General features: G+C 43.0%; 1 protein-coding gene across 1 annotated transcript in view; it reads right to left on the reverse strand.

The window, feature by feature from the left end:
- The window catches only part of GSR (glutathione-disulfide reductase), a 43,441-nt gene that overhangs the window by 13,466 nt on the left and 15,634 nt on the right, over nt 1-14,341 (reverse strand). Inside the window, exons 5-7 of the mRNA XM_060086098.1 lie at nt 12,922-13,069; nt 9,800-9,854; nt 4,729-4,828 (exon numbers count right to left, since the gene is read on the reverse strand). Coding sequence (XP_059942081.1) covers nt 4,729-4,828; nt 9,800-9,854; nt 12,922-13,069 — 303 coding nt within the window. The remainder of the gene's footprint in view (nt 1-4,728; nt 4,829-9,799; nt 9,855-12,921; nt 13,070-14,341) is intronic.

A 14,341-nucleotide genomic window follows, 5' to 3' on the forward strand; every position in this document is an offset into this window, starting at 1 on the left:
ATTTCAAGGAAAATGTAGCGTTCTGCACTGGATCTTGATGACTCGCGAAGGGAAAGCACCTTAAGTAGAGGAATCTGCACAAATATACAGAGATGCGACCAGGTCATGGAAGAGGAACAGCAAGTAGGCCAGTTCCTACTGAACGGGAGGAATTTGAAGAAAAGAAGTGGGGGGTAAGGCTAGAGAGGGTTAAACTCCTTCTGGAAGACAGAAACCATGTCTGATGAGATCGCTTTATGAGGGCTCAGTATATACTTGGAGTGATACTCAAACCTTACCAATCACAAGAGTAGAACAACATGCCATAAAATGTATTTGTGGAGGACCTGGTAGTGGTAATGACAAAGGGGAGGATGATTGTGATGAGGTGGTGATAGGGGTGATGGAAGAGGAAGAGGATACTTGGTAAAAAAGGCAGATTGTTAGAAAAGGAATGAAAACCCCACATTTTTCCTATACCACATTATTGATGAAAGTTTATCCTAATTCTACTTAAGGAACATAGGATCAAAGATGGTATTAGGCATAGGGGAGATCACGGAATTGACAGTGCAGTGGATTTAATAGTCAGCTAAACTAACCAAAGAAGGCAATGAATCTAGGCCTCTTTCAAACAGAAGACCCAATTAAAGACAAGTAAAACCGGTAACAAGGAAATAACCTAAGATATCTAATGAACCTGTAAAACTTAGCGTCACAGACTTAAAAAGCATTCAGCACTTACGTGAATAAGCAATGCTATTAGTATTTAATATCCCTAGAGATGTGTCATTATCATTTGTTAATTTCACTTAAGATGATGAAACAGCTATTCTAATGCCTGCCCTTATGAAGTTCAATGAATATGAGAATCAGATAGACTTGAGTTAATTAGTAGCCACACGAATTCTATAGTATAACATCATTGAAATAAGAAATAGAATCAGCATAACAACGTTTTTGCTGGGCTTCCCTAGTGGCGCAGTGGTTAAGACTCCGCCTGCCAATGCAGGAGACACAGGCTTGAGCCCTGGTCTGAGAAGATGCCACATGCCATGGAGCAACTAAGCCCATGTGCCACAACTACTGAGCCTGCACTCTAGAGCCTGCAAGCCACAACTACTGAGCCCGCATGCCACAACAATAAATAAATAAATTAATTAATTAATTTAAAAATTTGTTTTTGCTGCCAGGTTTGGTTCTTTTTTCAAAATTCCCATTCATATTATTTTCAGTTGGATTTCAATGTTCCTATGATAGCTTCAGTTACTGCCTTCCAGAGACTAGTCTTTAAAATAATAGTTGTTGGGCTTCCCTGGTGGCGCAGTGGTTGAGAGTCCGCCTGCCGATGCAGGGGACACGGGTTCGTGCCCCGGTCTGGGAAGATCCCACATGCCGCGGAGCAGCTGGGCCCGTGAGCCGTGGCCACTGAGCCTACGCGTCCGGAGCCTGTGCTCCGCAACGGGAGAGGCCACAACAGTGAGAGGCCCGCGTACCGCAAGGAAAAAAAAAAAGTTGTTACTGTCTAGCAACTTTTTTCTTTTTTTAAAAAATAAATTTATTTATTTATTTTTGGCTGCATTGGGTCTTCCTTGCTGTGCGCGGGCTTTCTCTAGTTGCGGCAAGTGGGGTCTACTCTTTGTTGCAGTGCAAGGGCTTCTCATTGTGGTGGCTTCTCTTTGTTGCGGAGCACGGGCTCCAGGCGCACGGGCTTCAGTAGTTGTGGCACACAGGCTCAGTAGTTGTGGTTCACGGGCTCTAGAACACAGGCTCAGTAGTTGCGGCACACGGGCTTAGTTGCTCCGCGGCACATGGGATCTTCCCAGACCAGGGCTCAAACCTCTGTCCCCTGCACTGGCAGGCGGATTCTTAACCACTGTGCCACCAGGGAAGTCCCTCGCAACTTTTCTTTACTTAAACTTTCTCCTTCTTTCTCTAGAGATTTCTTCGGGATAACACACAGGTGGGGTAAAGGTGGGAGGTCGTGGTTTATTCATAGAGTAGCTCTAGAACGGAGTTATACCAGGAAGGGGAGAAGATGGAGAATGCACTGGGGGTGGGGGAGGGCAGGAAGCCCAGATACATGAGGCTCTCTGCCACAAGCCAATTTTCCAAATGCAAGAATTATCCACTCCACTGCTAAACTGATGCGATTTATTTACTTATTTATATATTAGATTCAGGCTACCTATACCTCTGCCTTTCTCCTGCCATCTAATTTGCTGGACATATTCCAGCAATGCAAAATAATACTGACCTATGAAAAACATTCTTCAGGACAAAAATCTCCTGGGGGTTAATTTTAGGACAAGTCTAAAATCCAAAGAGAAAGTCCCCTGGAGTCCACACTGACCAGGATTATCGGTTTCCCTCATCTGCCCTTCCATTTGCTCAAATACTCAGGAATTTGAGTCACTGCATTTGAGTTGTCAGGGATCTGATAAATGTTCCAAAGGCATTAAATGACTTGCCCAAGTCACACACTTGTTGGGGAAGGCCAGATTCTTAGGGACCAGATTCTTAGGGACCAGATTCTTAGGCCAACACTCCTGTTATTGCCCCACACGGTGTCTCTGAGAGCTCCAATACTGTGCCACGACCTAGTGGTGCTCAGTCACGATTAATCAACAAAACACATAAAGCAACACTTAATCAAGTACTGAGAAACATGGAGGCTGCATTTTAGCAGAAAGAATATTGGCCTGGGCTTTCTCAGAATTTCGTTGACTCTCAGTTTTGATATTAATTAGCAGTCATGAAACCTCACTTGGCCTTAATTCCTTCATCTACAAAATGAGGTTCCAGTAGATGAGATGATCTATAAGCTTCTTTTATTATTATTATTTTTTATTGTGGTGAAAAACACGTACCATTAAGTTTACCAACTTAGGGCTTCCCTGGTGGCGCAGTGGTTAAGAATCCGCCTGCCAGTACAAGGGACAGGGGTTCGAGCCCTGGTCCGGGAAGATCCCACATGCCACGGAGCAACTGAGCCCGTGCGCCACAGCTACTGAAGCCCACGCGCCTAGAGCCTGTGCTCTGCAACAAGAGAAGCCACCATAATGAGAAGCCCGCGTACCACAACGAAGAGTAGCCCCTGCTCGCTGCAACTAGAGAAAGCCCGCACGTAGCAATGAAGACCCAACGCAGCCAAAAATAAAATTAATTAATTAAAAAAAATTTACCAACTTAACCATTTCTAAGTACGAAGTTCCATGGTGTTAAGTGTATTTACATTGTTGTGCAACCAAAACTTTTCCCTCTTGCAAAACTGAGACTCTGGGGGTGGTGGGGAGGGATAAATTAGGAGTTTGGGATTAACAGATACATACCACTATATACAAAACAGATAACCAACAAGGACCTACTGTACAGCACAGGGAACTACACTCAATATTTTGTGATAACCTATAAGGGAAAAGGATCTGAAGAATAATATATACATATATAACTGAATAGGTATGCTGTCCACCTGAAACTAACACAGTATTGCAAATCAACTATACTTCAACAAAAAAACCTGAGCCTCTGTATCCATTAAACGATAACTCCCCATTCCCTTTCCCCCCCATCCCTGGCAACCCCATTTCTACTTTTTGTTTCTGAGTGTGACTACTCTAGGTACCTCATATGTGTGGAATCATATAGTTTTTGTCTTTTTGTAATTAGCTTATTTCATTTAGCATAATATCCCCAAGGATCATCCATGTTGCAGCATGTGTCAGAATGTCCCTCCTTTTTATTTATTTATTCATTTATTTATTTTGCGGTACGCGGGCCTCTCACCACTGCGGCCTCTCCCGTTGCAGAGCACAGGCTCCGGATGCGCAGGCTCAGCGGCCATGGCTCACGGGCCCAGCTGCTCCACGGCATGTGGGATCTTCCCAGACCAGGGCACGAACCCATGTCCCCTGCATCGGCAGGCGGACTCTCAACCACTGCACCACCAGGGAAGCCCTGTCCCTCCTTTTTAGAGCTGAATAACATTCCATGGTATGGATATTCCTCATTCTGTTTATCCATTCATCAGTGGACACAGGTTGCTTCTGCCTCCTGGCTATTGTGAATAATGTTGCAATGAACATAGGTGTGCAAATATCTTTGATACGTTTCCTTTTAATGCAAAGAATTTAGTAAATTTTTTGACTAAGTGTTAATAATCTAACACTATCTGACCATATGAAATTAATTTTCAGAATAAGAAATTAACCTGGCAGTTTGTTCAATTTAACAAATATTTATATTTAAGGATGTATGGGGCCTCCCTGGTGGCGCAGTGGTTGAGAGTCCGCCTGCCGATGCAGGGGATACGGGTTCGTGCCCCGGTCTGGGAGGATCCCATATGCCGCGGAGCGGCTGGGCCCGTGAGCCATGGCCGCTGGGCCTGCGCGTCCGGAGCCTGTGCTCCGCAACGGGGGAGGCCACAACAGTGAGAGGCCCGCATACCGCAAAAAGAAAAAAAAAAAAAAAAAAAAAAAAAAGGATGTATGTTTTATTAAGGCATGCTATCTACCACTTCATGATGGAAACACCAGCCAGTCTGATCAAATCTAAATCAGTATCATCAACTAGCAGTTGGTGGCTGGGAAGGATGCAAGCCCTTATTCAGATGCCTTCAAAGCAGCTCCATGTGCAACAGACCAACCAGCTCCACATGCTTTGCACCCTAGTATTTAATGACAACATAATAGAAAATTCTCCCTGTAGATTTTTTAAAAGATTAACATCAAGGAAAAGGATAGAATTTACCTTATCATGCCGTATCATTAGTGATGTCTTAGAACCCAGGGCGGAAAGGATCCCAGCTAGTTCCACAGCAATGTAACCAGCACCAACGATGACACTGCGGCTACCATGAGAGTAGAGGGTTAAGATGGTTAAATAACCTTATTTTAGAATAATTTTAGATTTACAGAAAAGTTTAAAAGATAGTACAGATAGTATACCCCCTGCCCAGTTTTTCCTAAAGTTAACATCTTACATTCATAGCTGCACTATTTGCAGTAGCCAAGACATGAAAACAACCTAAATGTCCATCAACAGACGAATGGATTAAGAAGACATGGTACATATATACAATGGAATACTACTCAGTCATAAAAAAGAACGAAATAACGTCATTTGTAGCAACATGGATGCAACTAGAGATTACACTAAGTGAAGTAAGTCAGAAAGAGAAAGACAAATACCATATGGTATCACTTACATGTGGAACCTAAAATATGACACAAATGAACTTATCTATGAAGCAGAAACAGACTCACATAGAGAACAGACTTGTGGTTGCCAAGGCGGACGGGTTTGGGAAGGGATAGACTGGGAGTTTGGGGTTAGTAGATGTAGAATGGATGGACAAGGTCCTACTGTATAGCACAGGGAACTATATTCAATGTCCTGGGATAAACCATAATAGAAAAGATACAAAAAATAATGTGTATATATGTATAACTGAGTCACTTTGCTGTACAGCAGAAATTAACACAACATTGTAAATCAACTACACTTCAATTTAAAAAAAAATAAAGTTAACATCTTATAAACCATGGTACAGTTGTCAAAACTGACACTGGTACATTACTGTTGACTAAACTTTAGATTTTATTCAGATTTCACCTGTCTTTCCATTCATTTCCTTCTTCTGTCCCAAGATCCAATCCAGGATAACACAGTAATTTTAAGTAGAAAATATCCTTCTGTAGAATGGAAATATATTTTTAGGTGTTTTAAAAATTCCTTAGCTTCATTTCCTCAGAGAGGAAATAAAAACCCTTTGAAGCCACAGACGATTCCTTATGCAGAGATCTTCACACCTAAAACTAAAATTGGCACCACAATTTTTTTTTTTTTTTTTTTTTTTTTTTTTTTTTGCTGTACGTGGGCCTCTCACTGTTGTGGCCTCTCCCATTGTGGAGCACAGGCTCCAGATGCACAGGCTCAGCGGCCATGGCTCACGGGCCCAGCCGCTCCACGGCATGTGGGATCTTCCTGGACCAGGGCAAGAACCCGTGTCCCCTGCATCGGCAGGCAGACTCTCAACCACTGTGCCACCAGGGAAGCCCTCTCTGCCAACTTTTGGTGGATAATTTTGCAGAGTAAAGAGTTCTATATTGGTGGGGTTTTTTCCTCTCAACACTTTAAATATTCCACTCTCTTGTTCGCATAGTTTCTGAGGAGTTTTTGTAATTCTCATCCTTGCTCCCCTTATAGGTCAGGTGTGTTTCATCCTTCTGGCTTCTTCTAGAATTTTTTCTTTGATTTTCTATTTACTTTTTATTAGTTTCTGCTTTATAACAAAGTGAATCAGTCATACATATACATCTGTTCCCACACTACAGTTTGAAAATTATATGCCTAGGTATAGTTTTTTGACATTTATCCTACTTAGTGTTCTCTGACCTTCCTGGATCTGTGGTTTGGTGTCTGACATTAATTTTGGGGAAAGTGACAGTCATTATTGCTTCAAATATCTCTTCTTTTCCTTTCTTTGGCATCACAATCCTCACCACCGTTTTTCTCCTCTGGCTCAGTATTTTCCCTTGATCATTGCTAAATTCTATCAATCTTTGAAATATGATGAAAGGCCAATTTAAGCAAGCCATTTTAACTTGTAGCACAGATCTGCAATGAAACTAGATGCCCTGAATAAATTCTGGTCTAAGAAAGCATCTTAAACAGTAGATAAATGTTTGGGTGAAAGTCTGAGTCCACGGTGGAGAAGCTGAACCCAGCCCTAGAGTAATTGCTGCAGCATACAGAATAAGTGCCCTTCAGCTGGAGCTATCCCTTTCAGGGCTGGAGTTCTCTAAAGCTTCAAACACGCTCCTACCACTGGTGCAATGCTTGGGTAAGAAGAAAGCAATCAGGGAAGAAGAAAGGAAATCTTTCTTTAGTACCTTCTACAAGGTACTTATGTTGTGACTCCCTGCCTTCAGAGGGCTATGGTCTGGATGGAGGATGAGGTATGAACCTGAATGGCTATATATTAGAGGTAAGGATGCTCTTATCCTACAGCCCAGTGTACAAAAAGAGAAATGTCTAGTTTGGAAACTAGGAAATAGCTCTTATTCCATCTCTACCACCCTCTTTCCTACTATATGTTGACCCCTTTTCCTTTCTTTGCGTCTTCGCTCCTTACTTTCTTCTTTCCTTTCTCCATCTTCTCTTTCTTCCCCAAACATTTCTTATGTAAGTCCTACTTCTGTTAAGCATTGCACTGGACACAATGGGTAGTGATCCCTGTCCTTGAGGAATTCCTGAGGGGTAACATGCCCAGGGGTCTGTTAAAGGTCAGAGGGCAACACTTAGTTCCTGCACTCCAGATTACTGAAAGATGAATAGCTTTGGCAAGGGTTGGGAGAAGTATTCCCAGCAGAATGGATATATGAGAATCACATGTGAAACGTCTTGGCTTCTTCAGAGAGGAGACAAAAATCTGCAAGGAGCTCAGTGTTTCCCCCTCAGCTTCCACAGGCCCCTCTAGTCCACCTCGTACCACTAAAGTAACCACTGGAAACAATCCTTTTTTTTCTTTTTGGTTTAAAAAAAAAAAGGAATTTATTGATTCATGTAACCGAGAAGTCCTGACTTCAGGTATGGCTGCATCTAAGTGTTCCGATTATGTGTCAGGACCTGGTCCCTTAAAGATGCTCAGCTTTGCACTTCATGTTGGCTTCATTCCCAAGCTCTGCATTGTGATACAGAGACTGCCAGAGGAATGAAGACACAGTGGCATGGTCTTAACAAGCTGAAGCTCAGGCTGGGGAGCTGACATCCAGGCTTTTGGAGTCTTGATTTTTTTTAAAAATTAATTAATTTATTTATTTTTGGCTGTGTTGAGTCTTTGTTGCTGTGCACGGGCTTTCTCTAGTTGTGGCGAGCGGGGGCTACTCTTCGTTTCAGTGCACGGGCTTCCCATTACGGTGGCTTCTCTTGTTGCGGAGCACAGGCTCTAGGCGCATGGGCTTCAGTAGTTGTGGCTCACGGGATCTAGAGCGCAGGCTCAGTAGTTGTGGCGCACGGGCTTAATTTCCCCGCGGCATGTGGGATCTTCCCAGACCAGGACTCCAACCCGTGTCCCCGGCATTGGCAGGCGGATTCTTAACCACTGCGCCCCCAGGGAAGCCCCTGGAGTCTTGATTTAAAACACCAGTCTTCAGTATATGAAAAACTCAGTAAGTTAGGTAAAAACTGTGAACCAAGCACCATCTCCACATTCTCCTTCTTACCCTCAACGCCTGTTGGTCTTGGAGAGTCTCCAGGAGAGGACGGGGGAGGCTGTGGCTCATCCTGAGGACATAGACACTTTGGCAGCCACACCTGGGAGCCCTCCACCACCTAGAACAATCTTATATTCTGCTGAGGCCCCAGAGCACTTCTCTTTCCCTCATTACGGCCGTCAGAACCTCTTGTCCCACAATGTTCCACAGACTCCATGCTCCAGCCTCCCCTCAACCATAAGCCCAATGAGGGTAAAAGCTGGATCATACAGCCCAGAGCACATGTTACCTCACCTATAAATTTGTTCCTTCTTTGATTATTTACTTACTTACCAACATAACAATGATAAAGGAGTCTTTAAAAAAGAAGACAAAAATCATATACCAATTGTTAATTCATTTTCTTATGTTCCCAGAATCTTGTTTATAACACGCATACATTCATTTCTTCAACTTGTAGCACTACCAGCACAAGTTTAATAAATGGTTTAAAAATAGATAATGGACAGATATCTAGAATGAAGCTTCTTTGAGTCCAGATTGAATTGTATCATTTAAACACGATGAGTCATGACCACATTTCTACATATATTCTCACATGTCTCATATCCTTCACACCTAAAACCAAACAGATCATGAGGAAAGAAAGGCTGCTCTCTAACACGCTGCCCTGCCCCACAGACAGCAAATCTAAAACGCCTGTTTGCTTTTCTCAGAGTCAGAAGATGACCTGGTCTGAATGTCGTAACAGGACATTTTCACAGCAGCTATGGAACTGCCAAGACGCCCTCTTGTCCCTGATGAACCACCTGTGGTTCCAGGTGAATTAAGGTAAAGGAACAAGCAGGGATTATTAGTCACCCTCCAGAAAGGCCTTCATGGAAAAGCGCGGGATTAAGACCTCCCACTGCACTGGCAGCGCCCGCTGAGAAAGCAGCAGAGTTGAGCAATAATGACTCCAGGGTGAGTGCTACTCAGAAGGAAATAAAGGCCAGACTCTGGGCTAACAGGGTCCCTCCTCCAGTTCCCAGGTGCCCTATCACATATCATGAGTAAAGGGAGGACCCCTCTAATCAAGGAAGCCTGCAATTGGCAGCTTCTTCAAATTAGAGAAACAATCCTCCTCATTATGTTTTTTCTCTCTGTATTATCTAAATCCATGACAGAAGTCTACTAAGGTTATTAGGACAAACATGTATAAAGGCCAATTTCAGAAAACCTATTTTTGTGAGACTGGCAGAGCCTTCATTTATCCAGATGCCTCTGTGCTAGCTGCTTTGAAGACCAGAATCACTTTAGACACATTATCAACTGAGGCTCTATCAAGTTGAAGAAAGAAAACCGACTTCAGTGTTTATTCTCAAAACCACCCTGCATTTGATTCTGGTCCTAAAAAGTTTACAATGGCTTCTGACCAAAAGCATGAAAGATTTGAGTCATTTACTGCGGGCTACTCATGGATGAGATACCCAAGGTCATAAAAAGAGAAGCGGTAGAACAGAATTCTGGAAATTCCTACATTTAATAGTTGGGAAGAGGAGGTGGAAGTGTTGGGAGAAACTGAGGGAGAATGAACATGGGGGTCAGGAAGAAAAGCAGCTTACCTAGGCAACTCTTCCAGCTGAAAAAAACCATCACTGGTTATTCCTAGGCTGGCACCTATGCAGGAAAATGCAATATAGGTCACACAGATGGAGTTTTCTCTTGTAAAATAATCACATTTTATGTACGAACCAAACACTTTCTCAGCCATCACACTCTCTGTTTTGACAAGTTGTGTTAAGTCTCCACTTGGGAAGCTGCCCATCAAATCTTCCCTGAGTCAACATTTTTATTTCCTCTGTAGAAATAAGAGTACTGATGACTAAGTGACTATTAAATTTCTTTGAGGAATTAAGATCTCCTCAGCTTGGGGCTTCCCTGGTGGTCCAGTGGTTAATAATCCGCCTTCCAATGCATGGGACTCGGATTCGATCCCTGGTCGGGGAACTAAGATCCCACATGCCTCAACTAAGACCCAATGGCAGACTAATTAATTAATTAATTAATTAAAAAAAAAAAAAAAGATCTCCTCAGCTCTCATGAATAGACTCCTTGCTGGCTCGGCTTCATTCTCCCGCCCGCACATGGGCTCAGCCTTGGTTCTCTTCTCTCTGCTTTTTTCCTTCAAAGGTTTTAAGCAACTCTGCCTTCATTGTGGGAGACTTCCAAATGCGTAGTTCCAGTTTTGACCTTCTCCCCAGGTTCTAGTTCCATATTTCTAACTGTCTTTCTATACCATTTAACTTTGTTTCAAAGTCAGTATCTTCAAAATAGAATCTTTTTTTTTTTTGCGGTAGGCAGGCCTCTCACTGTTGTGGCCTCTCCCGATGTGGAGCACGGGCTCTGGACATGCAGGCTCAGCGGCCATGGCTCACAGGCCCAGCCGCTCCGCAGCATGTGGGATCTTCCCGGACCGGGGCATGAACCCGCGTACCCTGCATCAGCAGGCGGACTCCCAACCACTGCACCACCAGGGAAGCCCTCAAAATAGAATCTTAACTTTATTTCCCAAACCATATCCCTCTCTTGTTTACCACTTCAGATGAAAAGACTACCTTCCATCAATAATCCAAAGTCTTGAGTTATCAATCTGTAATTCCTTCTCTCAACAACGGCCATCTCATCCGTTATTTAAAATACTGCATTTCGCCAAATTCAATGCACAATGATTAAGGACCCATCCTGATTTCAGAGGTGTTGAGTATTTTTTTTTTAATGTGTCTTGGAGTCAATGAAATACACTAGTCGATTCATCCTTCTGTGTCTCTTATGTCTGTCTCCTCCTCCTAGAGCCTGGCACATAGCAGCGGCTTAGTAACTGTCTGCAGAGCTGAACTGAGTATTTCCACCACATTTCAGACGCTAACACTGTAGCTCAGAACCTATTACCACCTCCCGTACATTCTATTGCAACAACTTGCTAACTGGCCTTCTGCCTCTGTAAATCACTGTCAGATTAGTTTTCTAAAATTATCACTTAGGTCTTGTCACTACCCCATTTATAAGCTACTAATAACTGGTTTTTGTGAATGACAGAGATTCCTTAATTTGACTTCATAAATGTCCACAACTTGGCCCTAACCTTCCAGTTTCAGTTCAATGTATTTGCTTCCAGATTTCACTGCTAGAAAAACTGGTTTAATTGACTGAATGTCCTTTAAAGACCTATTTATTACCCACTGGTTCTTCTGGTCTTTCTCTTCTTCGGCACATAGTGCTCAATGTGTAAGCCCTTTTCCCAGGAAGTCTTTTTGGTCCATGACAACTCATGGTAATCTGTCCCACCTCTGAGGACTCCAACCCTCACTGTCTGGCAATCACCTTGGAACACTTACCTTTTATTTCTTTGCATTTGTTTTTATTACATGTTTTCAATGAATAAATGTGTATCTTAAAAAATTCAAAAAGCACCACAGAGCATCTAGTGAAAAGCAGGTCTCTTTCCCAACCCACAGCTCTGGTCCTCTCCTTGGAGGCAGTTGGCACTGCAGGGTTTTGAGTGTCCTTCCAGATATCCTAGTGCATTTGTACAGTCTCCCTGTCTTTTTAAAAAGACATAAACTGTAGCATATTATACACATTGTTCCACACCTTGCTTTCTTTCACTAAACAATCAGTCTTGGAGGTTGTTCCCTATCAAGATATGTATATCCAGGGCTTCCCTGGTGGCGCAGTGGTTGAGAGTCCGCCTGCCGATGCAGGGGACACGGGTTCGTGCCCCGGTCCGGGAATATCCCACGTGCCGCGGAGCGGCTGGGCCCGTGAGCCATGGCCGCGGAGCCTGCGCGTCCGGAACCTGTGCTCCGCAACGGGAGAGGCCACAACAGTAAGAGGCCCGCATACCACAAAAAAAAAAAAGATGTGTATATCCAATCTTACCAACTAAATTTTAAGTTACTTGACAACAGTATCCTCATATTTTTTACAGTAGTTGTCCTTTAGCTTTTGGGGAGTCATGAACCCTTTTAAAAGCTGGTGAAATTTTATCGATCCTCTCTCCAGAGAGAAAAAAATACATAAATGCATAAACACTCAAAATTTTCCATATAAATTCCGGTTGGTTATGGGTCGTAAGAAGGCAATCCATGGTCATGGATCTTAAGAAGAAGTTGTATAAACTATGATCACCATCCACAAAGACCTTATAATCTAGTTGGGGGAAAAGGTATGGACAATGTTTCCTATGAGAGAAAAAGGCAGTATGTTATGACTCATCCCTGTGTATACAAAGGTAGACAAGACTGTCTCGGAGATTCCTTACTGCTTTACTTTTCTAATTCTTTATATGAGAGAAAATATGCATATAAGATGGCTTCATTAGCTGATGAAGTTACATCTCTACAAGATTTCTCTCTCTTAAACAAAACAGTAAATATCTCATGACAAACTGAGGCTGGAAACAATCTCTACTGTGCCGAGAAGGGAAGGATGGGGCTTTTGCTGATTCTTCCCCCTGTGTTACTGTAGTATGTCTGAGCCTGGAGCTGGATGAAATAGCTTCCTTTGCCCCGTCACTAGGTACCACTTAGGCCAATTACATATAGGTTCTGCAGAGACCTTCTCTCACGTGTCCAAGACAAAGAACTGGTACAGGGCAGATCCCCTGGCATGGCTTGTAAGGTGGAAAACAACGGTAAATTCCTTCTGACTATTGTTAACAAGCATATGCCTTTGGAAGACTCACCAGGGATCTGGCTCTCTGGAGGAAGCGAGGGCACACCACCTGTGGCAATCAGGATGTGAGGGGCAGTGTACTTTTCCCCGTCGACCTCCACTGTAGGCTGGGCATCAGACGTGAATACTGCACGGCCGCGGATGAGTTCTATGTGGGACTGGAGAAGGAAGCATGGTAACATTAGCTTAAAAAACAAAGGGGTGGGGAAAGGAAGTACTGGGAGTTTGGGATCAGCAGATGCAAACTATTATATATAGGATGGATAAACAACAAGGTCCTACTGTAGAGCACAGGGAACTATATTCAATATCCTATGATAAAACACAATGGAAAAGAACATGAAAAAAATATATATGTATAACTGAGTCACTTTGCTGAACAGCAGAAACTAACACAACATTGTAATTCAAGTATACTTTGATAAAATAAAAATAAAAAGAAGAAAAAGATTAAAAAATAAAACAAGGGAATTCCCTGTCCAGTGGTTAGGACTGGTCGGGGAACTAAGATCCTGCAAACCGTGTGGTACGGTCAAAAAATACCCAAAAAACAAAAAACAACCAAAAAAACCAAAAAACAAAACAAAACTTGCTGCATCTTCTTACATCCTTCCATTCTCTACTGAGGATTCTGATTTATGGTTTGCTGATGCTAAGACAACTCTCCAGTGTTCGAGTTTCTGCAGAACTTCTGACTGTTAATTGATACTTAGGTTGGGGGTTGCCATTTGATGCTAGAAGTATGCAGTAAGAAAAAATAAAGGGACTATCTTGGGCCAAAACCCAGACACTAAAAAAAATATATGCAAGTCATTCCCACAAGGAAGGAGATTACATCTTTGTCCCCAAGAGTTGAAGGAGAAAGCCTTCCTCACTTAGAATGAAAACACACTGAAGAATGACATGTCTGGAGGAAAGAAAGAAGAAGGCTGAGAAAAACAAAAGGATTAAGGTGCAGGGAGCTGAGGCCAAAGGGAAATACTCTAGCCAAGGGAGGGAAAAGCAATGTTTCTGTTTCTCAAACAAAGTGGGGGAAGAATACCACAAAATTACATGACCATGAAGCTCTACACTAGAGGTGCTGAGAATTCAGACTTGATTTGCTCTTCCTGGCAGCCTCTGTGACCAGGCCTGAGTTTGGACTGCCAGCAAGCTTCTGCTTGCCAGGATACACATACTGGCAAGAAATGTGGGCAACTCACAAGGATAATGGAATCCTGTAAGCGCGATCACAGAATGGAGCATTTCAACATTTTGGAACACACCTGGTTCTGAATTGAGCTATTTCCTCCTTTCGAATCAGCCCTCCAGGCCTGTTCTGCAGGTGCCCTGCTTAAACAAGGTGAATCAAGGTTGATGCCAAAAGCCACGAGGCTCCTGAAAAACTTTCCTTCAGGAGGTAATGATTTCCTACCGGGTGCTAGACGAAA

The sequence above is a fragment of the Mesoplodon densirostris genome, chromosome 20, assembly GCF_025265405.1.
Source record: "Mesoplodon densirostris isolate mMesDen1 chromosome 20, mMesDen1 primary haplotype, whole genome shotgun sequence".
NCBI lineage: Eukaryota > Metazoa > Chordata > Mammalia > Artiodactyla > Ziphiidae > Mesoplodon > Mesoplodon densirostris.